Source organism: Orcinus orca, chromosome 8, assembly GCF_937001465.1.
Source record: "Orcinus orca chromosome 8, mOrcOrc1.1, whole genome shotgun sequence".
In the NCBI taxonomy this organism is placed as follows: Eukaryota; Metazoa; Chordata; class Mammalia; order Artiodactyla; family Delphinidae; genus Orcinus; species Orcinus orca.
The window spans coordinates 100,403,753-100,431,260 of NC_064566.1; the positions used below are offsets into that span (position 1 = coordinate 100,403,753).

Consider the following 27,508-nt stretch of genomic DNA (forward strand, 5'->3'; position numbering starts at 1 on the left):
AGTTGTGGTGCACAGGCTTAGTTGCTCCACGGCATGTGGGATCTTCCCAGATCAGGGATCGAACCTCTGTCTCCTGCATTGGCAGGCAGATTCTTATCCACTGTGCCACCAGGGAAGCCCCTGCCAAGGTGTTTTCCATCAACAATGTATGAGGGTTCCATTTTCTCCACATCGTCTTCAAAACTTGTTATTGCCCATCTTTTTTATAGCCACCTTAGTGGGTGTGAAGTGGGATCTCTCCATACTTTTGATTTGTATTTTCCCAGTGACTAATCATCTTGAATATCTTTTCATGTGCTTATTGCCCACTTATATATCTCTCGTGGAGAAAATCTGTATTCAAATGTAGTGCCGTTTTTAAATTGAGTTGTCTTTTTATTATCAAGTTATAAGAATTCTTTATATGAATGCAAGTCTCTTATCAGATACTTGATTGCAAGTATTTTCTCCCATTCTCTGGGTTGTCATTTAACTTTCTTAATGCTATCATTTGCAGCACAAAATTTTTAGTTTTGGTATAGTCTAATTTATCTGTTTTTCTTTTGCTGCTGTGCTTTTGGTGCAGTATCTATTAAGCCATTGCTTAATCCTATGTCTTCTAAGAATTTATAATTTTATCTCTCATATTTAGGTCTTTAATCCATTTTGAGTTAATTTTTATATATGGTGTGAGGAAGAGTTCTAACTTAATGCTTTTGCATGCATTCTTGTTTCTACCTGTAACAGATACATTTGGTTGGTTTTTTTTTTTTCTTTTCCATTTTTGTTTGTTTGTTCTTTAGGAACCTGACACTGAGGAATCTTCATCTATTATGATAGATAAGAAAGGGAAAAAGAATTTGTCTTGGGGGGACCAGCAGGATCTCCTTTTTGAAGACAAGGATATACCTTTCAGCACAGTTCAGGTAAAGCAGAGTGAAAGGAGATAGTATAATAGAAATTAAAGTAATTATGATTTGGACTAGAGATGCCAGTATTCTTGTACTGGTTTGAGACTGTAGATTTAGGTTCTATTGAGTTGAGCAAAGACTGTAATTTTGCATTTTATTTTAGTAATTTGTTTGACTACCGTATCCTTTTAAGATTATTTTAGGAATCTCGCAGAAAACCCAGTGTTGCTGCTGCTTGGCATTCTATATTTGATGTTTATGTTCACTTTTAGAAAGTACGATTCAAAAATCCATTATTTGCTGTGATGGAAGAGGAAGAGGTAAAGCAGTTACATCAGGATGTTCTGCCAGAAGCCCAGGATTATCTTCCAGAAGCCCCAGGTGACCTGCTGCAAACCCAGGGTGATTTGACAGGCGTCTGCAGTGTTGAGCTGGAAGCCCAGAGTGTTGAGCTGAGGCTCGGTACCCAGGATATCAAGCTGGAAGGCCAAGCTGTTGAGCCCAAAGCCCAGGCTGTTAAGACCAAAACTCAGAGTGTTATGCTGAAAGATCAGAGTGTTGAACTAGAAGATGGGAATATTGTTTTGGAAGTCCAAGATTTTCTACTCCAAAACCAGGCTTTTCTACCCACAGACCAGCATATTCTTCCCAAAGACCAGAATGTTCTACCCAAATGCCAGGACCAGGATTTTCTACCCACAGACCAGCATGTTCTTCTCAAAGACCAGAATGTTCAACCCAAATGCCAGGACCAGGATTTTCTACCCAGAGATCAGGTGAAATAGAGTGGAAAGGAGATATAACAAAAAGAAATAAGCTCTTTAAGGCTTGTAGTGGGATTTGCAAGGACTATATTGCAGCTGATTTGGAGAGCCATAGTTGGAACAAAATAGTTCACTGATTGATTTATCAAATAAATGTCCAGGGTTCTTATTAAGTGTTAAAATATTGTCAGCAGCATATTACCCCTGTCTGGACAATTTGCTTTTTAAACAATTTTCTTCATTAGGGAAAGTATTTCTTGCAGCCGTCATCTGTTTTGAGAGCTGAAAGATGGGAAAAAAGAGTGGCCCACAAGTGTCCAACAGTATTTTTTACCCAGGTTCCAAGGTCAGCCCTCCACCAGAGATCAGGTAGACCAAGAGGAAGAAGAAAGGGATCTACAGGAAGTAAATTACTTAGGGTTGTGGCTGGGTTTATGGAGAATAGAGTATAGTGTGTTAATTCATTCTATAAGATGTTCAATTAAACTCTGACCTCAGTTAACTCCTGAATTCTCAGTGCAACCTAAAGTATTATTGATTAACCTGTCTTTCTTAACTGAACAATTGCTATTTTATATTTGTTCTTTTTTAGAAAGCAAATTTGAAGCCGCCAGCATCAGTTTTGATAGGTAGGAGTCGGGAAGAGGTGCTTCCTCTGGATGTCCATCAAGATCTTCTACACAGGCATCAAGATCAGGCCTTCATCAACGGCAAGGTAGAGCAGAAAAAGGAGAGGGACCATCAGGAACTGCATTGTTTGGGTTTAGTTTGGAACTTTCCAAGATTGTTCTTAGCTAGATTTCAAAAAGTATGGTTTTCTGTTTTATTCCATAATGTTTCACATTATCTGGAGTTGAAAAAATTACTGTAAGGCTCCCAATAGAGCCTAGAATATTATTGCTATCATGTTACTCCCACTGAACAATTTACACTTTATGTTTTCTTCTCTCTTAGAAGGTACGCTTCAAGGAGTCATATTGTGATATGACAAATGAGAAAGGGAGAGAAGACTTTTCTCTGGCAGGTTATCAGTATCTGCCTCCTAAACTTCAGGACCAGGCCTTCATCAGAGATCAGGTAGAGCACAATCAGAAAGAGATAGAGAGGAAATAAAGTAGCTGGATTTCATACATTTTCAACAACTGGTAATGTGAAATATAGAATCAGATCCTTGTTCAGTGAACTGTATCAGTCAGATCAGTTCTGTCATTCAGAAGGATGATAAATCACATTCATATTCTTATTGTGGAATCAGACTATTCTAATTTACTAAGATTATGCTATAACTTTTGCTGAAGCCCACATTATTACCACAAGCATACTGCCCTTACGTGAATATTATAGGAAGAATTAGCAGATCCTAAATTACTTAAAATTTGGGGGGGGGGTTGTCAGACTATTCTGTACATGTTTGGGGATTAAAAATTAAGATCTCTAGAGTTGGGGTAAAAGTATAACATCCTCGTTCAAACCAAAATGTATCAGAATAGCCTCATCTGGTGCCATTTCCCTGGAGTTCTCACTGAAGCCTAGAGTATTAAGGTTAGCATGTTGCCCTGGTTAGACGACTTGTTTTCTGTTTTTGTTGTTTCTTTCGAACATGTTTCTGAAGCAACTGTCATCTTTTATGAGAGAAGAGAGAGAGAGAGATGAATTGACTCTGGGGTGTCATCAGAATGTTAAACCTAAAATGCAAGACCAAGACTCCCCTAGAGAACAGGTAGAGCAGAATACAGTGAGAGCGCTGTCTACTTTCTAAAAGAGTAACAGATGAAATTTCTTAAGATTTGGGCTGGAGCTTGCCAAGCTAGCTAGTATGTAGACTACATAGAATTAAAGCTTCTAGAGTTAGGCTAAGAGTATGATGTCTTCATTTATTTCAGAATGTGCCAGATCTAAAGAGACCAGGTGAGGAAGCATACCTCTGTCATTTGGGTTAAATAAGAGATAGGTTTTATATAAAGTTTATTGGTTATCCGTAAATTGTTCTTCTTAAACTCAAGTCCTTCAGCAAATTTGCCTTTTGACATTTAGTCTTATACATACTGAAGGAATTCTACTCTTGGCCATCTGAGGCAGTACACCAAAGCCAGACATCAAATTTGCAAACCAGTTATGATGAAGGAAAAAACAAGCTGTTTGCCACTCAAAACATCCTAGACTTCACCACTTCTAGTATTTATGCATGGAGTTATTGGGGACATCGAGTAGGAGTACTTTGGGAAATGACACAGCTTTTTTCCTGGCTTTACCTGAGAAAATGCTAGCAACATTATAAAAATATTGCCTTGTTGCCTTATCTTCTTCCAAATGTGTTGTTGAATAAAGAGTTGCCCCATGCAAAAAATGCAAAAGAAAAAAAGTGCCAGAATAATCTGGGATTTGCTTCAAAATACTCCAGGAAAGAAAGTGGGAGAAGAGATGGATGAAAAAACATGATGTTGCTGGGAGGGACAAATTGGGAAATTGGGATTGACATATCACACTACTATATATAAAATAGATAACTAATAAGGACCTACTGTATAGCACAGGGAACTCTACTCAATATTCTGTAATGGCCTATATGGGAAAAGAATCTAAACAAGAGTGGATGTATGTATAACTGACTCACTTTGCTGTACACCTGAAACTAATACAACCTTGTAAAATCAACCATACTCCAATAAAAATTAAGAGAAAAAACAAAAACAAAAAACATGATGTTGCTAATTGTCGGTGCTGGGTGATAGGTATCTTGGGACTTATTTTACTAATTTTTTCCCCACTTTTATGTATGTTTGGATATTTTATATTAAACACACACATGCACACCTCTAATTGTTATATTACCCTCCCCTGGTATCATTATTTCAGAGTTGTCACTGAAGTGTACAGTATTGTCACTAACCTATAATTTTTGCTTAGACAATTAGTTTTGTGTTTTGTTATTCCTTTAGAACAAGTGTATCAAGCAGCCCTCATCTTTTGAGAAATGGGAGGTTGAAAGACGAGTTGCTTCTGAAGTGCCATCGGTATGTTTCACCTGGTATTCAAGACCTAGCCTCTCCCAGAGAATAAGTAAAGCAGAATATAGGGAGAAGTAAGTAACAGAGAGTAAATTCCTTAGGTTTTGGTTCAAGATTGACAGGGCAAAGTAGTAACTGTTTCAGGGGTTTAGTGTTAAGGTCAATAACAATGGGCAAAGATATAATGTCCTCCTGTTCTGTGACCATTCTGCCCTGTTAAAACTACTTCTGGCCTCTTCACTAAAGCTTTTACTATTGCCCTGGCATGACGCTACCGCTTGGACAATTGATGTTCAGTGTTTGTTTTCTTTTAGCACAGGAACTGTGGGCAGGCCTCACATAATATGACAGATGAGAGATGGAGAAAGGAGTTATTTCTGGAGCACCATGAATATGTTTTACATGAAATCCAGGATCCAGGCTCCACCAGAGAGCAGGTAGAGCAGAGTATAGTAAAGTGTAAGCAGCAGAAAGTCAGTTAGTTAGAGTTTGATATAGACTTGCCAGAGCTATGCTACCAACAACAACGATGATGTTGATAGTGTTATCTCTTATTAATATTATCAATAATGTTATTAATATTATTAAGACTAACAGCTTAAATTCATTAAGCATTTACCATAGCCAAAATGGTTCTAAAACTTTGTATCCATTGTCTCATTTAACTCTCACAATTACCCTGGGAGATGGATACTATTATTATCCTTGTTTTATGGATGGAGAAACTTAGGATTGCTTCGCAGATACAGTTAAGATCCAGTAGTAGTGGCAAGAAGTGTAATGTCTACTTTTATGCCGTAATATATTAGACTATTCTGACCTATTTAGATTACATCAGGGGTATCGCTGCAGCCTAAAGTATTTTTACTACCATTACGTCACTGCTCACGCCATTTGGGGAATGCATTTGTATCTTTTAGAGCTTACGCTCCATACGGCAACCATCTGCTGGAACAGCTGAAAGATGGCAAGCAGGTTTACTTCCGGCTGGCCGTCAGCATCTTCCACCCAAGCACCAGAGAGAGGCTCCCAGCAGCAGACAGGTAAACCAAACTGTAGAGTATGAACCCTGGAGTTTAGATAGGGTGTGGGTCCTACTGAGCTGGGAGCAGTAAGGCTGAGCAAAACGCCGATTCTGGGTTTATTTCATAGTGTGTAAAACCTAAGATTACTCACCGAAGCCTAGGGTATTGTCAGGAGCGCTTGTTGCCTATTGGAAAAATTGTATTTTTTACATGTATGTTCTTTTATTAAAGGTGTATTTCTGGTGGCCCTAGTCTTCTATGGTGTGAGAGGGAAAGAAATAAGTGGTTTCTGGGGGGAGGGGGAGGGAGGATCTTTCACCAACAGCCAGGACTAGATCTCCATCAGTAACCTGGTAGAGCATAAGGTAGGATCACCAAGAAAGAAACTATCCAGAATTTGGGCTGGAGCTTGTTAGGGTTATATTGCCTAAGTTTTGGTGTATTGATTTAAGATCTATAGTTTTTCAAGAAAATGTCACAGTACACTGGCCTACTAAGATTTTTCTATGACTTAACTGAAGTCTAGTTTATTCCCACTAGAATTTTACCATTGTCTGGATAATTTCTGACTTGTGGTTTCATGTTATTTTAAAGACAGAGCCTTCAGGCAACCAGTGTTGTTAGAATATATGAAAGAGATAAAGAGAAATTTCCTCTTGGCTCTTTTAAGTGAGCAGAAAGAAAAGGAGGCATAAAGGCAGAATTATGGATTTGGGCTGAGGTTTTTAGGACTAAACTGCAGGTCCTTTGTTATTTTTGGTTTGGGTCTCTTAAGATTGGTCTAAGGGAAGGCTGTCATGTTTTCTTCTGCATCGCCGTTTACATATCCTGAACTATGCCAGGCCCTTTTCTACTTCAGCTCTTTTGCTTTTTTTACCCCTCTGCTTGGATAGTCTTCTCTTTTTTCTTCACAAAGCTGGTCCCTTCTCATCCTTCACGTTTCAGCTTAAATGTCACCTTTTTAGAAAAGACTGCTCTGACCACCTTATCAAGATTAACGTTATTAATATTATTAAGACTAACAGCTTAAATTCATTAAGCATTTACCATAGCCAAAATGGTTCTAAAACTTTGTATCCATTGTCTCATTTAACTCTCACAATTACCCTGGGAGATGGATACTATTATTATCCTTGTTTTATGGATAGAGAAACTTAGGATTGCTTCGCAGATACAGTTAAGATCCATAGTAGTGGCAAGAAGTGTAATGTCTACTTTTATGCCGTAATATATTAGACTATTCTGACCTATTTAGATTACATCAGGGGTATCGCTGCAGCCTAAAATATTTTTACTACCATTACGTCACTGCTCACGCCATTTGGTGAATGCATTTGTATCTTTTAGAGCTTATGCTCCATACGGCAACCCTCTTCTGTTTTTCCTCTGTCCCTGCATTCTGTTTGTTTCCTTCTCCATAAACAAGACAGTTTGTAATTATTTACTTATTTACATGACTTCCACTAGTCTATAAGCTTTATGAGGAGAGGCACCACACTTGTTTTGTTTACTGGAGTGTGGACAGCATTTAACATGGTGCCTGGTACCTGCTGGTTTCTTGCTAAATTTGTTTAGAAAGAATTAGTCAATCAAACACTTATTGAGCACCTGTTTGATGTTAGCCATTGTTTAGGTTCTAAATATCAAAGATGTAACTATGAACAAGACAGAGCACTCAAATTACAGACAGTCTAAAGAAGAGAGACTGACAAATAAGCGATAATTCTGAAGCAACATAATTAGTGGTACAGGATGCATAGGGCATTAGCTGAGCACAGAAGAGGGGTACCTAATCCTGACTGTTTAATTGAGGGTGCAGCTTTGGTAGTCAGAACCTCTTCTTCTTGTCCTTCTGCCATACCAGCCCTGAAAATCCTCAACCCTGGATCAGTCCTTTCACCTTTTAGGCTCCCAAATAATCCAGCCTTATTGGAAAAAAGCTCTTTAATGGTGTAGGTTTATACACATTCATCCTTACGGTTTATAGTCACAGCTGGGTCCCCAGTGCTGCCTAGCTTTTTCCTTACTTGCCACTTGTCCGCTCCCTCACCTATGGCCCACACTGATCATTCTAACCCTTAAATACTCCTTAAAGTTCCTGCTGCACCCCCCCATACTCTCAGACTTTCGATAAAAGAAAAAGTAGAAGCCATCATGCAATAACTCCCTTGACCATTTACTTTTTTGCCATTCTTACCTGTTCCTACTAATCTCAGAGGAAGAGATGTCTTTCTTTGGATCCATATTCTGGATTCTCTTGCCATCTTTTCTTCTGGGTCCAATTTTGAATATTATATTGTGAGACAGGTTTCTATTAAAATCCTCTGAATAATGTTGCATATTTTTGTTTGTTTTGGCAAGCAGTCAACCTGGTTAAATTCAGATTATACGTTCTTTCTCATCTTCTGTGAACAGTGGCTCCAATGTTAGTTCAGGTCTCAAAGCCTTCATTATACTTCTTTAAGTCCATCCCATGCATGCACAGCTCAGGGGTAATTCTGGGATGTGTGCCAGTTCATACACAGAATTAAGGAATCCACTTTTCTAACTCATGCATCTTTTTTTTTTTTGCGGTATGCGGGCTTCTCACTGTTGTGGCCTCTCCCGTTGCGGAGCACAGGCTCCGGACACGCAGGCTTATCGGCCATGTCTCACGGGCCCAGCCGCTCCGCGGCATGTGGGATCTTCCTGGACCGGGGCACGAACCCTTGTCTCCCGCATCGGCAGGCGGACTCCCAACCACTGCACCACCAAGGAAGCCCTCATGCATTTTTTTAAAATTAATTTTTATTGGAGTATAGTTGATTTATAATGTATTTTATAATGTATTAGTTTCTGCTATACAGCAAAGTGAATCAGTTATACATATACACATATCTACTCTTTTTTTAGATTCTGTTCCCATACAGGTCATTACAGAGTATTAAGTAGAGTTCTGAACTCACTCCTCTTGAGGATACCCACCCCATATACTCTCCAGATACCAGGGGCCACATTTCCTGGAATTTTTAGTTACAATCAGTGAGAGAGAGAGGCTCAGAGTGGGCTTACTCCTTGGCCAGTGCTGGAAGTCCAGTTTTTCTTACTTTTTTGAAAGCAGAAAATTTCATTTTTATTATAGCAAAAGTAAATACAAATAAACAAAAAGAAAAAAAACCCCAAATTCCAGAGATAACCACCATTAGCCTATTGCTATGTATTGTTTTCAGATTTTCTCTATAACAAATAACTTTAAAAATAACAGCCTTATTGAAATATACAATCAATTCTCTTTATTCATAGTAGTTATGTTCTATAAAGTTGCCGTAAACACTGAATTTTAGTGACTACTGAACCATTCATTGCTCAACTGTTTTGTGTGAATTTCTGTTTGAAGACACCTTATTTAATGTGTGTTGTTGATTCATTAACATTGTAGTCAGGGCCAGTGTCACTACAGCTTGTGCCTGAACGAAGCTTATCTAATATATGTAAATATTTTCTCCATAAGGCACATCACAGCCTTCTTATGCTTAAGAACACTAGGTAGTGCTTCAGCACTGTGCTTGAGGGATGTTTTAAACAGCAAAATCAACAAAAAAAGCACAAAAATGCAAAAACCTTTGCACCAAATGTACCTTGAAAAGGATACTTGTTTACAGTATGAAGGCCCAAAGGCAGAGCATCACCGTGTTCGACCTCAGCTTGCAATGTGTAAAACTGACGATTCAGATTTTTCACAGCTCTGTGCCTGTCTGCAAGTGACCACAAAAGCACTGCGAGTATTCATTTTGTGATAACAAATACATTTTAACGAATAGGCAAATTCACAAATAATACAGGAGTATTCAAATAATGAGGATTGACTACTTTATATACCATACAAGTAACCCATTTAAAGTGTACAATTCAGTGTTTTTACTATATTCAAAGGGTTGTGCAGACTTTGCCACAATCGGTTTTAGAATATTTTCATCACTCCCCAAAAGTCATACATACACCCATTAGCAGCCACTCGCTCCCTTTTTCCCCTCACCCCCATCCCCAGCCCTAGGCAACCACTAATCTACTTTCTGTCTCTATAGAGTTGCCTTTTTTAATATAAATTTTATATAAATGGGATCGTGGAATGGCCTTTTGTCACTGACTTCTTTCACTTAGCGTAATGTTTTCAAAGTTCATTGACCTTGTAGCATGTAGTAGTACTTCATTCCTATTCATTGGATAATATTCCATTATATTCATATAGCACGTTTTATTTATCCATTCATCAGCTGATGGACATTTGGATTGTTTCCACTTCTTGACTGTCATGAATAATGCTGCTATGAACATTTGTTTATAAGTTTTTCTGTGATATGTGTTTCCATTTCCCTTGGGTATATACCTAGGAGGGGAATTGCTGAGACTTATGGTAATCATATGCTTAACCTTTGAGGAACTGCCAAACTGGTTTCCAAAGTGGCTGCGCTATTTTTCATTCTCATTGGCAGTATTATGAGGGTTCCAATTTCTCCGCATCCTCACCAACACTTGTCATTGTCTGCCTTTTTAATTATAGTTCTCTTAACGGGTGTGAAGTCGTATCTCACTGTGGTTTTGGTTTACATTTACTTGATGATTAATGATGAGCATGTCTTCACATGCTTATTGGCCATATGTATATCTTCTTTGGAAAATTATTAAATCCTCTGTGCAACTTGTAATTGGATTATTTATCTTCTAAGTATTGAGTTATATGAGTTCTTAATATATTCTACTGGATTCTTAATATATTCAAATCTGTTTTGTGATTTGCAGATGTTTTCTCCTATCCTGTGGGTTGTCTTTTCACTTTCTTGGTGGTTTCCTTTCCTTTGCAGCACAGAAATTTTTAATTTTGAAGTCCAGGTTACTTATTTTTTCATGGCTTGTGCTTTTGGTGTCATATCTAAGAAACCATTGCCTGATCCAAGGTCATGAAGATTTACTGCTGTGTGTTCCTCTAAGAATTTTATATCTCTTGCATTCTGCAAGGTCTTCAATCCACTTTGCATTAATTTTCTTATATGGTGTTCAGTAGAGGTCCAACTTCATTCTTTTTTGCACTTGGATATCCAGTTGACCCAACATCATTTGTTGAAAAGACTCTTTTTACCCGTTGAATTCGCTCGTCACTCTTGTCAAAAATTAGTTGATTACGGGCTTCCCTGGTGGCACAGTGGTTGAGAGTCTGCCTGCAGATGCAGGGGACGTGGGTTCGTGCCCCGGTCCGGGAAGATCCCACATGCCGCGGAGCGGCTGGGCCCATGAGCCATGGCCGCTGAGCCTGCGCCTCCGGAGCCTGTGCTCTGCAACGGGAGAGGCCACAACAGTGAGAGGCCCGCGTACCGCAAAAAAAAAAAAAAAAAGTTGATTGTAAATTTAAGAGTTTATTTCTGAACTATCAGTTCTATTCCATTGATCTATAAGTCTATCCTTATGTTAGTACCACACTGTGTTGATCAGTGTAGCTTCACAGTAAGTTTTGAAATTGGGGAGAGTGAGTTCTCCAACTTGGTTCTTCTGTTTCAAGGTCATCTCAGCTATTCCAGGTCCCTTGCATTTTCGTATGAATTTAAGGATAACCTTGTCAACTTCTACAAAGAAGTCAGCTGAAATTTTGATGTAGATTGCATTAAATCTGTTGATCAATTTGCCATCTTAACAATATTAAGTCTTCTGATTCATTTAGATCTTCTATTTCTTTCAACAATGTTTTGTATATTTCAGTGTATACAATTTACACTTCCTTTATTAAATTTATTCCTAAGAATTTTTTGATGATATTTTATATGGATTTTCCCCTTAATTTCATTTTCAGATTGTTCATTGCAAGTACCTAAAAATACAATAGAGTTTTGCATACTGATCTTATATCTTGCAACTTTGCTGAAAGATAAATAACTTTTAAGCTAAAAAGATAAAAGTAATTTTAAACTTTTATTTCTAAAAGTTAGAGATCATAATTTGAGCCATATAATGTCCAAGTAAGTGTACTAAGTTATGTCAACAGGCTTTTCTAATAATTAGGGGGGAAATAAGCCCCAGTTTCTTCCCTGCCATGTCAGTTGATGGCTATAGTATTTTCAAGCTTTTATTCTCTAAACTCACACCTTTCAAGAATATGTATAAATTGAAAATGATTACAGATTTGAGATGTTAAGGGATCTAGTTTTATATCCTGGATTCAGTCCCAAGCACACACTCATGATAGAGTGATTTCAAGTGATCAGTTTAGAAGGACTTTCATTCTGAACATTTTGATCTGTCATTAGTTCATTCTCTTTTTTTTTTTGGCTGTGTTGGGTCTTTGTTGCTGTGTGCTGGCTTTCACTAGTTGCGGCGAGCGGGAGCTACTCTTCATTGCAGTGTGCAGGCTTCTCATTGAGGAAGCTTCTCTTATTGCAGAGCATGGGCTGTAGGCGCAGGCTTCAGTAGTTGTGGTGTGTGGGCTCAGTAGTTGTGGCTTGCGGGCTCTAGAGCACAGGCTCAGTAGTTGTGGCACGTGGGCTTAGTTGCTCCATGGCATGTGGGATCTTCCCGGACCAGGTCTCGAACCCATGTATGTCCCCTGCATTGGCAGGCGGATTCTTAACCGCTGCACCACCAGGGAGGTCCCCATCCATGTTTTTGACCTGGATATTTTCTTTTCTTTATTGTTTTTGTTTGATTAATTTCTTTCTTTTATTCTTTCTTAAAGCTTTGTTCTTTTATATTTGTTTTAAAAATTGTTTTTATCCAGTTGAGCTCAAGATTGCAGGAGAAAGGAATCAATAGATGAAATTATCAAAAACATACGTAGGGCTAACTTTTGGCAATTTTGTCTCTTTGTGTGACTGGACTTTCTAACAGGTTGGTGGTGAATATCAATCAGGATTGAACACTGAATTCCAGACTCCACTGGCACTTCAGTCAGGAGTAAGTCAAGAGGAAGACAAGAAAGAGGTATGTAGTGGTAATGGCTTTTGGACATCAGTGTTTCTACTATAATAGTATATGTGAGATTGGAAACAATTTGTTGTGTCCTAACACATTAAGAGCTAGTACTACAAATTCCGTAGATAAAGGCACAAAAGTTGCTTGACTCATTTTAATATGTTGAACTTCTCTTCTAAGCTTCTAGGATTTAGGGTACCTTGATGTGAAATCAGAGAGGTGATCCCAGTGAGTTTCTTCAGTTAGTGTATATTTGCCATAATAGCTAATTTAAGGAAGAGTTTTAATTTGTGACTTCCTTTTTTTCCTTTTCAATCTAAAGTTAGTTTAAATGAACAGTTTTTAACACTGGCCATGCACCAGAATCAGACATGGAGCTTTTTCCAAATACAAATGCCTGGACCCAAAGCAGGTATACTGAATCAGTATCTTAGGTAGGTTTGGGGCATCTGTGTTTTAAAAAAACACCACAGATGATTGTGATGTATCTTCAATATTGAGAACTGTTACTATAGTTTTAATAATTTTTACCAAAAAGACACAAGCTACTCTAAGGACAAAAACATGTCTGTGTGTATACTAGTGATCTTTGAGTAGCTTGTGCCCTTAAAAAGAGAATATATAAATTTGGAAGTATGAACAGATCACGGACAGGGTAGTAGCATTTGCTTTTTTTTTTTTTTTTTTAATTATTTATTTATTTATTTTTGGCTTCGTTGGGTTTTTGTTGCTGCACGCGGGCTTCCTCTAGCTGTAGCGAGCAGGGGCTACTCTTCCTTGTGGTGTGCGTGTTTCTCATTGTGGTGGCTTCTCTTGTTGCGGAGCACAGGCTCTAGGCACGTGGGCTTCAGTAGTTGTGGCATGTGGGCTCAGTAGTTGTGGCTCACGGGCTCTAGAGCGCAGGCTCAGTAGTTGTGGCGCACAGGCTTCATTGCTCCGCGGCATGTGGGATCTTCCCGGACCAAGGCTCGAACCCATGTACCCTGCATTGGCAGGCAGATTCTTAACCACTGTGCCACCAGGGAAGCCCCAGCATTTGCTTTTATTATACTTGTTCCCTTTAAAAGTATGATGCTCTGATATTCCTCAGTCTTCCCTCCCTCCTCCCCACCATATTAGGCTAGGCTTAGAGTGTGCTTTTGTAGTGTGGTTTTAATTTTGGAAAGTTAAAGTGATGTTCTGTTATAAAATACCTCTTACATTCTTTCTTTGGTTCTGCTTCTGTGGTACATACTACTTGGGAACACAGAGTAAATATAGTATGTATCTTATCATATTAAATATAATCATTTCCACAAGGGCTATTGACAACTGACCATGCTAAGTGCAAACTAAATTAGTACTTCTTTCTCTGATTTGTCTGTTACATCTAATAGCTATGTGTTTGAAAATATAAATCTCTTGCTATATGTGATATTATCCTGAGTCACCATAAATAGAAGGAAATTAAGGACTTAATTCCCTGTGACTTTTGTGTCATATAGTTTTCTTGTCTATGGCACAAGGATTTTCCTTTCTTGGAAAGTCCTCTGAGAGCGGAATCTTAACAATTTTAACTTCTTTTCTTTAGCGTCAAAAGCAGTACCTGAGATATAGACGACTTTTCATGGATATTGAAAGAGAACAAGTGAAAGAACAACAGAGGCAAAAAGAACAAAGGAAGAAAATTGAAAAGTAAGTTCTTTGATCCTCATTGTGAGCCTTAAATTACCAGTTAAGATGATTTTGGAAGCTAGGTTTTAGAAATAATCAAGCAGTGGTTTTACCTTCTTATCCAAAGTGGAAACAACTGTTTTTGATCTGGGTCGTAGTATTAAAAGATGGTTAAGAGCTATGTTTTTTTAATAGACTTTTTTGGGGAGTAGTTTTAGGTTCATAGCAAAATTAAGCAGAAAGTACAGAAAGTTCCCATTTACTCCCTGCCCCTACACATGGACTGCTTCCTCCACTGTCAATATCCTGTACCACAGTGATACATTTGTTACAACTCATAAACCTACATTGACATATCATAATCTATATTTTACATTAGGCTTCAGTCTCAGTGTTGTACATTATTATAGGTTTTGAAAAATGTATAATGACATGTATCTACAAACGTAGTATCATACAGAATAGTTTTATTGCCCTAAAAATGTTCTGTGCTCTGTGTATTCATCTCTCCCTTCCCCCAGCCTGTGGCAACCACTGATCTTGTTACTGGCTCCATTGTTTTGCTATTGGGTTGGCCAAAAGGTTCGTTTGGTTTTTGTGTAAGATGGCTCTAGTAGCACTTAGTTGTCTTTAACTTCATTCAAAATAAGTTTGTTAGATTGTATGTGACAGCTGTCATATCAGCGTGCATTTAAAAAAAGACTTATCAAAATTGGTGAATTTTTGTGTAGCCATTTTAATATTGAAGATGGAAGGAAAAAACCAACATTTTTGGCATCTTATGCTTTATTATTTCAAGAAAGGTTAAATATACAACCGAAATGCAAAAAATAAATTTGTGCAGTATATAGAGAAGGTGCTGTGACTGATCGAACATGTCAAAAGTGGTCTGCAAAGATTTGTGCTGGAGACTTCTTGCTGGATGATGCTCCACGGTCAGGTAGACCAGTTGAAGTTGATAGCAATCAAATCGAAACATTAATTGAGAACAATCAACATTATACCACACGGGAGATAGCCGACATACTCAAAATATCCAAATCAAGCGCTGAAAATCATTTGCACCAGCTTGGTTATGTGAATCGCTTTGATGTTTGGGTTCCACATAAGTTAAGCGAAGAAAATCTTCTTGACCGTATTTCCGCATGCGATTCTCTACTTAAACGTAATGAAAACGTTCCATTTTGAAAACAAACTGTGAGGGGTGATGAAAAGTGGATACTGTACACTAATGTGGAATGGAAGAGATTGTGGGGCAAACGAAATGAACCACCACCAACCACACCAAAGGCCAGTCTTCATCCAAAGAAGGTGATGTTGTATATGTGGTGGGATTGGAAAGGAGTCCTCTATTATGAGCTCCTTCTGGAAAACCAAACGATTAATTCCAACAAGTACTGCTCCCAGTTAGACCAACTGAAAGCAGCACTCGATGAAAAGCATCCAGAATTAGTCAACAGAAAACGCATAATCTTCCATCAGGATAACACAAGACCTCAGGTTTCTTTGATGACCAGGCAAAAACTGTTACAGCTTGGCTGGGAACTTCTGATTCACCCGCCACATTCACCAGACACTGCACCTTCGGATTTCCATTTATTTTGGTCTTTATAAAATTCTCTTAATGGAAAAAATTTCAATTCCCTGGAAACTGTAAAAGGCACCTGGAAGAGTTCTTTGCTCAAAAAGGTAAAAAGTTTTGGGAAGATGGAATTATGAAGTTGCCTGAAAAATGGCAGAAGGTAGTGGAACAAAAGGGTGAATACATTGTTCAATAAACTTCTTGGTGAAAATGAAAAAATGTATCTTTTATTTTTACTTAAAAACCAAAGGCACTTTTTGGCCAACCCAGTATTTTCAGAATATCGTATAGCTGGAATCATACGGTATGTAGCCTGTTCAGACTGACTTTTTCCCCTTAGTAGTATGCATTTAAGATTGCTCAAATTCCTTTTCATGGCTTAATAATTCATTTCTTTTTAGTGCTGAATAATATTCTAAAATCTGGATGTACTACAGTTTATTTATCCATGCACCTACTGAAGGATATCTTGGTTTCTTCCAAGATTTGGCAGTTACAAATAAAGCTACTATAAGCATCCATGTGCAGGTTTTGTGTGGGCATAAATTTTCAACTCCTTTGGGTAAATATTGAGGAGTACCTTTGCTGGATTGTATGGTAAGAGGATGTTCACTTTTCTAAGAAACTATCAAACCTTCCTCCAAAATGTACCACTTTGCAATCCATCAGCAATGAATGAGAGTTCCTGTTGCTCCACATCCTTGTCAGCATTTGATGCTGTCGGCATTTTGAATTTTGGCCATTGTAATAGGAGTGTGTGTTATCTCGTTATTTTAAATTGCATTTCCCTGATAACATGATGAGGAGCATCTTTTCATATGCTTACTAGCCATCTGTATATCATCTTTGGTGAAGTGTCTGTTCAGGTCTTGGGCCCATTTTTTAATTGGGCTATTTGTTTTCTTATTCTTGAGTTTTACGGGTTCTTTGTATATTTTGGATAATAGTACTTTATCAGATGTGTCTTTTGCAAATAATTCCTCCTAGTCTGTGGCTTGAATTCTCATTCTCATGACATTGTCTTTTGGAGAGGAGATGTTTTTAATTTTAATGAAATTCAGCTTATAATTATTTTTTTCATAGATCATACCTTTGATATTATATCTAAAAAGTCATTGCTGTACCCAAAGTCACCTATATTTTCTTTTGTGTTATCTTCTAGGAATTTTGTAGTTTTGTGTTTTACATTTAGCTTTATGATACATTTTGAGTTAACTTTTGTAAGGGGTATAAGGTCTGTGTCCGTATTCCTTTTTTTTCACACAGATATTCGGTTGTTCCTATACCATTTGTTGAAAAGACTATCTTTGCCTCATTATATTGCCTTTGCTCCTTTGTCAAAGATCAGTTAAGTGTATTTGTGAGGGTCTATTTCTGGGCTCTCTGTTCTGTGCCATTGACCTATTTGTCTATTCTTTTGCCAATACCACACTGTCTTAAAAGGGAAATGATGCCTGTAAGAGACTCACTTTAACTTTAAGGACACACATAGGCTGGAAGTGGAGGGATGGAAAAAGATATTCCATGCAAATGCTCACAAAAAGAGAGCAGGGATACCTATCCTTGTATCAGAAAAAATAAACTAAGTTAAAAAAGAAGGGTCACAATAGACAAAGAAGTCACTATATATGATAAAAGGATCAATTCATGAAGATGACATAACGATTGTAAATATCCAACATCGGAACATCTAAATATAAAGCAGATATTAATAGAACTGAAGGGAGAAATAAACAATACAGTAAAAGTAGGCGACTTTAATACCCCCGTCTCAACAATGGATAGATCATACAGAAAGAAAATCAATAAGGAAACAGCACTTTTGAGTAGTACTATAGACCAAATGGATCTATACACACATATACAGAACATTTTATCCAACAGCAGCAGAAAACACATTCTCTTCAAGAACAAACAGAACATTCTCCAGGATAGATCATATGTTAGGCCACAAAACAAATCTTAACAAATCAAGAAGATTGAAATTATATCAAGCATCTTTTCCAAACACAATAGTGTGAAACTAGAAATCAATAACAGGAAGAAAATTGGAAAATTCACAAATACATGGAATTTAAACAACACACTCCTGAACAACCAGTGGACCAAAGAAGAAATCAAAAGGGAAATTTAAAAAAATCTTGTGATATTATGGGATATGGCAAAAGCATTTCTAAGAGGAAAGTTTATAGCTATAAAGAGAAAAGATCTCAAATAAACAACCGAACCTTCCACCTGAAGGAACTGGAAAAAGAAGAGTAAACTAAGCTCAAAATTAATAGAAGGAAGGAAATAACGATTAGAGCAGAAATAAAGAATAGGGAAAGAATAGAAATGATCAGCAAAACTAAGAACTGGTTTTTGAAAAGATAAAACAAAATTGAAAATCCTTCGCTAGATTAACCAAGAAAAAAACTCAAATAAATAATATTATAAGTGAAAGAGGACTCATTACAACTGACACCACAGAAACACAAAGGTTTATAAGAGACTACCATTTACAATTATATGCCAACGAATTGGACAACCTAAGAAAAATGGATAAATTTCTAGAAACATACAACCTATCAAGACTGGATTATGAAGAAATAAAAAATCTGAACAGACCAATTGCAAGTAGGGAGATTGAATTAGTAATCAAAAACCTCCCAACAACAGTTGAGGAGCAGACAGCTTCACTGGGAATTCTACCAAACGTTTAAAGAGGAATTAACACTGATCCTTCTCAAACTTCCAAAAATATAGAAGAGGAGGGAACACTTCCAAACTTATTACGAGGCCAGCATTATCCTGATATCAAAACCAGACAAGGACACTACAAGAAAAGAAAATTACAGGCTACTATCCTTGATGAATGTAGATGCAGAAAGTTTCAACAAAGTATTAGCAAATTGAATCCAACAATACATTAAAAGGACCACACTCCAGGATCAAGTGGAATTTATTCTAGGGATGCAAGGATGGTTCAAATCCACAAATCAATCAGTGTGATACACCATATTAACATAATGAAAGATAAAAATCATGTGATTGTCTCAGTAGATGCAGAAAAAGCACTTGACAAAATTCAACATCCATTCATGATAAAAACTCTCAACAAAGTGGATATAGAGGGAACATACCTTGACATAATAAAGACCATATATGACAAGTCCATAGCTAACATCATACTCCATGGTGAAAAGCTGAAAGCTTTTCCTTTTAGGATCAGGAACAAGACAAAAATGCCTATTCTTGCCACTTTTATTCAACATAGTACAGGAAGTCCTAGCCTGAGCAGTTAGTCAAGAAAAATAAATAAAAACATTAAATTGGAAAGGAAGAATTAAAAGTGTGACTATTTACAAATGACATGATATTATATACAGAAAACCCTTAGACTCCACCAAAAATTTGTTAGAACTAAATGAATTCAGTAAAGTTGCAGGATACAAAATCAATTTACAAAAATCAGTTGTATTTCCATATATTAACAATGAACTATTGAAAACAGAAATTGAGAAAACAATCCTATTTACCATAACATCAAAAAGAATAAAATACTTAGGAGTAAATTTAACCAAGGAGGTGAAAGATCTTTACACTGAAAACTATAAGACATTGTTGAAAGAAATTGAAGAAGACACAATTAAATGGAAAGATATTTCATGCCCATGGGTTGGAAGAGTTAGTATTGTTAAAAATATCCATACTACCCAAAGCAGTCCACAGATGCAGTCCCTATCAAAATTCCAATGGCAGAAATAGACAATCCTAAAATCCATATAGAACCACAAAAGACCCTGAATAGCCAAAACAATGTTGAGAAAGGAGCACAAAGCTGGAGACATCACACGTCCTGATTTCAGACTATATTAAAAAGCTATAGTAATCAAAACAGTGTGGTATTGACATAAAAACAGATACATATATGATGGGACAGAATAAAGAGTTCAGAAATAAATCAATTAATTTGTGATGAGAGAGCCAAGAATATGCAATGGAGAAAGGATGGTCTTGTCAATAAATGGTGTTGGGAAAACTGGACAGCAGCATGCAAAAGAATTAAATTGGACCCCTATCTTACACTATCAAAAATCAACTCAAAATGGATTAAAAACTTGAACTTAAGAGCTGAAACTGTAAAACTCCTAGAAGAAAGCACAGAGGTAACCTCCTTGACATTAGTCTTAATAATGATTTTTTGAATATGATACCATAAGCACAAGCAAGAAAAGCAAAAAAAATCTAGTGAGACTAGATCAGACTAAAAAGCTTCTGCACAAAAAAGTGAAAGGGAATTGTATGAAATGAGAGAAAATATTTGCAAACCGTGTAACCGATAAGTGTTCATATCCAAAATATATCATGAACTCACTCAACCCAATAGAAAAAAAAAATTAAAAAATGCACAAAGGACCTGAATAGACATTTTTTCCAAGAAAACATAAAAATGGCCAACAGGTACGTGAAAAAGTGCTCAACATTACTAATCATCATGGAAATGCAAATCAAAGCCATAATGAGATACCACACCTATTTGAATGGCTGTTATCAAAAAGACAAGACATAAGGGCTGGCAAGGATGTGGAGAAAAGGGAACACTTGTGCATTCTTGGTAGGAATATAAATTGGTATAGACATTATGGAAAACAGTATAGAGGTTCCTCAAAAAATTAAAAGTAGAACTACCATATAATCCAGCAATTCTACTTTTGGATATATATCCGAAGGAAATTCAATCACTATTTCAAAGAAATATGTGCACTCCTATGTTCATTGCAGTATTATTCGCAATAGCCAAGACATGGAAGCTGCCTAAGTGTCCATTAACAAGTGAATGGATAAAAATAATGTGGTGCAAATATAACAGAATATTATTCGGCCATGAAAAAGAAGGAAATCCTGACATTTGTGACAGCATGAATGAAACTTGAGGGCATTATACTAAGTGAAATAAGTCAGATAAAGAAAGACAACTACTTCATGACCTCACATGTTAAATCTTAAAAAGTTGAACTTATAGAAACAGAGAATAGATTGGTGGTTGCCAGGACTTGGTGGGTGGGGGAAAGAGATGTTGGTCAAAAGGTACAAACTTTTAGTTATAAGATTAATAAGTTCTGGGATCTAATAATTTACAGCATGGTAACTATAGTTAACAATACTGTATTATATACTTGACATTTGCTAAGAGACTAGATCTTGTATGTTCTCATCTGTCTTTCTGTCTGTCTATCTAGCTATCTAAAATTATTGGTATACATTGTATACCTTAAAGTTACACAGTGTTTTTTGTCAATTATATCTCAATAAAGCTGGGAAAAAAATATGAGTTCCAAGGCAAGGACCTACCGTCTTATCTGGGTCTGAGAGTGATTCTGCATTTATTCAGCAGATATGAATTGGCATCTTTCATATCCTGACACTGTCCTAGGCACAAGCAATACAAAGATAAATAAAATGTGGTTTCTTTTCTTGAAGAATTCATAATCTAGGGTGGATGGGGGAAGAATTGTATGCAAATGGGTTATATAATTATTATAATAGAAGTAAGTACAGAGTCCCTGAGAGCACAGAAGAGGGATTACTGATTTCATATGGAGTGTTAAAGAAATTATTACATTTCACTTGGACCTAGATAGATAAATGTGTGTTTACTGGGGAAGTGCATAAGGATGGTGAGGTAGAAAAATCAACAAAAACTGAGTCAGGGTGGAAGGAAATAATAGTATTCATGCAGAGTTTTATAATTTACAAGGGCTTTCATATATTATCTTGTTCATATATTATCTTGTTTTATTGTTTCAACAATAAAACAAATGTTTGTTGAATGTTAAAGCCTACCACGTGGCAGGCACTGTACTGAATGCTGAGGATATGCAATTTGCATATGTGGCAGGATAGTGGTTCATAGCACAAATTAAGAATCAAATAGTCTTAGGTTTGAATTTTCTACCTATTGGCTATGTAACCTTGAGCACAGTTCTTCATGTGGATGAACTTCTTCATGTGGATGAACAACTTTTTTTTTTTTTAAATTTTTTGGAATTTTTAAATTTAATTTATTTTTTTATACAGCAGGTTATTATTAGTTATCTATTTTATACACAATCAGTGTATACATGTCAATCCCAATCTCCCAGTTCATCCCCCCACTCCTCACTGTCCCCCCCTGGTGTCCATACGTTTGTTCTCTATATCTGTGTCTCTGTTTCTGCTTTGCAAACTGGTTCATCTGTACCATTTTTCTAGATTCCACATATATGCGTTAATATACGATATTTGTTTTTCTCTTTCTGACTTACTTCACTCTGTATGACAGTCTCTAGGTCCATCCACGTCTCTACAAATAACCCAATTTTGCTCCTTTTTATGGCTGAGTAATATTCCATTGTATATATGTACCACATCTTCTTTATCCATTCATCTGTTGATGGGCATTTAGGTTGCTTCCATGACCTGGCAATTGTAAATAGCGCTGCAGTGAACACTGGGGTGCATGTGTCTCTTTGAATTATGGTTTTCTCTGGGTATAAGCCCAGTAGTGGGATTCCTGGGTCATATGGTAATTCTATTTTTAGTTATTTAAGGAACCTCCATACTGTTCTCCATAGTGGCTGTATCAATTTACATTCCCACCAACAGTGCTGGAGGGTTCCCTTTTCTCCACACCCTCTCCAGCATTTGTCATTTGTAGATTTTCTGATGATGCCCATTCTGACTGGTGTGAGGTGATACCTCACTGTAGTTTTGATTTGCATTTCTCTGATAATTAGTGATGTTGAGCAGCTTTTCTTGAGCCTGTTGGCCATCTGTATGTCTTCTTTGGAGAAATGTCTATTTAAGTCTTCTGCCCATTTTTGGATTGCATTGTTTGTTTTTTTAATATTGAGCTGCATGAGCTGTTTATATATTTTGGAGATTAATCCTTTGTCTGTTGATTCAGTTGTAAATATTTTCTCCCATTCTGTGGGTTGTCTTTTTGTCTTGTTTATGGTTTCCTTTGCTGTGCAGAAGCTTTGAAGTTTCATTAGGTCCCATTTGCTTATTTTTGTTTTTATTTCCATTACTCTAGGAGGTGGGTTAAAAAAGATCTTGCTGTGATTTATGTCAGAGAGTGATCTTCCTATGTTTTCCTCTAAGAGTTTTATAGTGTCCGGTCTTATATTTAGGTCTTTAATCCATTTTGAGTTTATTTTTGTGTATGGTGTTAGGGAGTGTTCTAATTTCATTCTTTTACATGTAGCTGTCCAGTTTTCCCAGCACCACTTATTGAAGAGACTGTCTTTTCTCCATTGTGTATCCTTGCCTCCTTTGTCATAGATTAGTTGACCATAGGTGTGTGGGTTTACCTCTGGGCATTCTATCCTGTTCCATTGATCTCTATTTCTGTTTTTGTGCCAGTACCATATTGTCTTGATTACTGTAGCTTTGTAATATAGTCTGAAGTCAGGGAGTCTGATTCCTCCAGCTCCATTTTTTCCCCTCAAGATTGCTTTGGCTATTTGGCATCTTTTGTGTCTCCATACAAATTTTCAGATTTTTTTGTTCTAGTTCTGTAAAAACTGCCATTGGTAATTTGATAGGGCTTGCATAGAATCTGTAGATTGCTTTGGGTACTATGGTCATTTTCACAATGTTGATTCTTCCAATCCAAGACCATGGTATATCTCTCCATCTGTGTCATCTTTGATTTCTGTCATCAGTGTCTTATAGTTTTCTGAGTACAGGTCTTTTACCTCCTTAGGTAGGTTTATTCCAAGGTATTTTATTCTTTTTTTGCAATGGTGAATGGGATTGTTTCCTTAATTTCTCTTTCTGATCTTTCATTGTTAGTGTATAGGAATGCATGAGATTTCTGTGCATTAATTTTGTATCATGCAACCTTACCAAATTCATTGATTAGCCCTGGTAGTTTTCTGGTGGCATTTTTAGGATTATCTATGTATATTGTCATGTCATCTGCAAACAATGACAGTTTTACTTCTTCTTTTCCAATTTGTATTCCTTTTATTTCTTTTTCTTGTCTGATTGCAGTGGTTAGTATTTCTAAAACTATGTTGAATAAGAGTGGCGAGAGAGGTCATACTTGTCTTTTTCCTGATCTTAGAGAAAATGCTTTCAGTTTTTCACCATTGAGAATGATGTTTGCTGTGGGTTTGTCATATATGGCCTTTATTATGTTGAGGTAGGTTCCCTCTATGCCCACTTTCTGGAGAGTTTTTATCATAAATCGGTGTTGAATTTTGTCAAGAGCTTTTTCTGCATCTATTGAGATGATCATATGGTTTTTATTATTCAATTTGTTAATATGGTGTATCACATTGATTGATTTGCATATATTGAAGAATCCTTGCATCCCTGGGATAAATCCCACTTGATCATGGTGTATGATCCTTTGAATGTGTTGTTGGATTCTGTTTGCTAGTATTTTGTTGAGGACTTTTGCATCTATATTCATCAGTGATATTGGTCTGTAATTTTGTTTTAGTAGTATCTTTGTCTGGTTTTGGTATCAGGGTGATGGTGGCCTTGTAGAATGAGTTTGGGAGTGTTCCTTCCTCTGCAATTTTTTGGAAGAGTTTGAGAAGGGTGGGTGTTAGCTCTCTCTAAATGTTTGATAGAATTCACCTGTGAAGCCATCTGGTCCTGGACTTCTGTCTGTTGGAAGATTTTTAATCACAGTTTCCATTTCATTACTTGTGATTGGTCTGTTCATATTTTCTATTTCTTCCTGGTTCAGTCTTGGAAATTTATACCTTTCTAAGAATTTGTCCATTTCTTCCAGGTTGTCCATTTTATTGACATAGAGTTGCTTGTAGTAGTCTCTTGTGATGCTCTGTATTTCTGCAGTGTCCATTGTAACTTCTCCTTTTTCATGTCTAATTTTATTGATTTGAGTCCTTTCCCTGTTTTTCTTGAGGAGTCTGGCTAAAGGTTTATCTATTTTGTTTATCTTCTCAAAGAACCAGCTTTTAGTTTTATTGATCTTTGCTATTGATTTCTTTGTTTCTATTTCATTTATTTCTGCTCTGATCTTGATGTTCTTTCCTTCTACTAACTTTGGGTTTTGTTTGTTCTTCTTTCTCTAGTTCCTTTAGGTGTAAGGTTAGATTGTTTATTTGAGACTTTTCTTGTTTCTTGAGGTAGGCTTGAATTGCTATAAACTTCCCTCTTAGAACTGCTTTTGCTGCATCCCATAGGTTTTGGATCGTCATGTTTTCACTGTCATTTGTCTCTAGGTTTTTTTTGATTTCCTCTTTGATTTCTTCAGTGATCTCTTGGTTATTTAGTAATGTGTTGTTTATTCTCCATGTGTTTGTGTTTTTTAAGTTTTTTTCCCCTGTAATTGATTTATAATCTCATAGCTTCATGGTTCAGAAAAGATGCTTGATATAATTTCAATTTTCTTAAATTTACTGAGGCTTGATTCATGACCCAAGATGTGGTCTATCCTGGAGAATGTTCTGTGTGCACTTTAATTCTTCTAGGTATTTGTTCTTTAATTTTTCTAGGTCTTTGTTAAACATTTCTTGCATCTTCTCGATCTTTGTTTGCCTCCGTTCTTTTTCCGAGGTCTTGGATCATCTTCACTATCATTATTCTGAGTTCTTTTTCTGGAAGGTTGCCTATCTCCACTTCATTTAATTGTTTTTCTGGGGTTTTATCTTCTTCCTTCATCTATTACATAGCCCTCTGCCTTTTCATTTTGTCTTTCTGTGAATGTGGTTTTTGTTCCACAGGCTGCAGGATTGTAGTTCTTGCTTCTGCTCAAGTGTTTTGATTGGATAAAAGTGATGAATGCTGCACTCTCTGCCTAGCAGAGAAAAGGGTAAACTCTTTCTGGTCATAGATAACATAATTTGCAGCCTGTAAAAAATTTTAAAACAATATTATTCAGTCAAAATTTTCTAGGCATGTCAAGAGATAGGACCAGATAACCAAAAACTAGCAGAAGCAGGCTTACAGAAGCCACAGATACTGGTGTTATCATACAAGGACTTTAAAACACTTGATTAATATCTTTAAGTAAATGGAGGAAAAGATGGAGAAAATAGATGAAAATATGGAGAATTTCACCAGAGAACTGAAATCTTTAAAATAGAAAGTCTTAAATTGAAAAAATATGATCTTAAAATATGCACTCCAGGGCTTCCCTGGTGGCACAGTGGTTGAGAATCCACCTGCCAATGCAGGGGACATGGGTCCAAGCCCTGGTTCAGGAAGATCCCACATGCCACGGAGCAACTAAGCCCGTGCACCACAACTACTAAGCCTGTGCTCTAGAGCCCGCAAGCCACAACTACTGAGCCCGTGTCCCACCCCACGACTACTGAAGCCCATGCGCCTAGAGCCTGAGCGCTGCAACAAGAGAAGCCACCGCAATGAGAAGCCCGTGCACCACAACAAAGAGTAGCCCCCGCTCGCCACAACTAGAGAGAAGCCTGCACGCAGCAATGAAGACCCAACGCACCCAAAGATAAATAAATACATAAATTAAAAAAAAAAAGAATTATCTTTCACTGATGGAAGTAAATCATTTTTTCTATTCTTTCTGATTTTCAATTTTTTATCATTAGCATATTTGATTTTGGGAGCCTAAGCAATATCTATATTGTAAGAGACCCCTTGATGAATATCTTGTTTATTTTGCTATAGAGAGTTCAAAGACTTCTGAAATTTTTATGTGGCAGTCCACTGGTGAGAATAGTTTTCCTGTGAGGTGTTTAATAGTTCCTTTGGTATGTTTTTATTCTCACATTTTTTTCCCCTTTGAGATATGTTATAATACTCTTGTCCTAAAAGCAACTTGACAAAAACTGCTGCAGTAAAAAAGTGTGTGTGTGTGTGTGTGTGTATTTTGGATTGGGGTTAGAAGAGAGAGGCTTGGAAGAATCCTCATGAGGTTGTCTAGGGTATCCTTTAGGCAGAATTCTATTTAAATATTTCAAGGATCTTTTCTATTCTTAATATCCTTTAGGATTGTAGTTATATTGATATAATCTCCCAAATAACAATTTCAGAATATAAGGACATTGGCTCTCGGACGTTTGTTCCTATATCTAGGCCAGATTTGTCTTACTATAACCTAGTTATTTTGCCATAATTATGATCTGATCTACATCAAAAAAAATCTCTTTTCTGTGGTGCCCATATATAAGCGTTTTTACAGACTCATCAGGCAAAAGACAGAATGGAAATTTCAGTTCATTTAACTGAAGCCAAGACATCCCTGCTGTGGGTATTTTATGTCTACCTTAAATCGTCTTATGACATCCCTACCACATGGCATAGTCGGTGGGGAATTCTTCTTTAGCTACACTGCTGACCTTCTATGAAAGCTTTTCTATTTAAGGCTTTTGTTTTATTGCCATTTTCTCACCAGATAATCTTTTTCTTGTTGTATTTATACCCTTGACCCCAGAAAAAATATGAAGGTCTCTGTCTTACAGATGGTATCAGAACATTAAATCTGTTGTCATTGACAGTTTGCAAGTAATTAAAATTTATTTTTTGCTTTTTCCTTGTTGAAGAAACTAAATCATGTATGCCTTCTTTGCATGGGGGTTATATGTTTTAACTTAAAGACAAAAGCCATTTTAGCAACATTCTAAAGTAAACATATACCTGCTTTCTGAACCAGGATTGTTAATAACCACTTTACCTC

At 36.8% G+C, this 27,508-nt stretch overlaps 1 protein-coding gene across 5 annotated transcripts in view; it reads left to right on the forward strand.

Moving 5' to 3' along the window:
- CCDC15 (coiled-coil domain containing 15) overlaps window positions 1–27,508 on the forward strand; it is a 61,611-nt gene that overhangs the window by 16,031 nt on the left and 18,072 nt on the right. The window contains exons 6-14 of one of the 5 annotated variants that reach the window (XM_049713922.1): window positions 783–905; window positions 1,163–1,666; window positions 2,247–2,369; window positions 2,609–2,731; window positions 4,594–4,668; window positions 4,977–5,099; window positions 5,583–5,705; window positions 12,540–12,632; window positions 14,194–14,297. In XM_049713922.1, the coding sequence (XP_049569879.1) occupies window positions 783–905; window positions 1,163–1,666; window positions 2,247–2,369; window positions 2,609–2,731; window positions 4,594–4,668; window positions 4,977–5,099; window positions 5,583–5,705; window positions 12,540–12,632; window positions 14,194–14,297 (1,391 nt within the window). The remainder of the gene's footprint in view (window positions 1–782; window positions 906–1,162; window positions 1,667–2,246; window positions 2,370–2,608; window positions 2,732–4,593; window positions 4,669–4,976; window positions 5,100–5,582; window positions 5,706–12,539; window positions 12,633–14,193; window positions 14,298–27,508) is intronic. The other 4 variants (XM_049713923.1, XM_049713924.1, XM_033407419.2 and 1 more) reach the window with 4 other exon arrangements.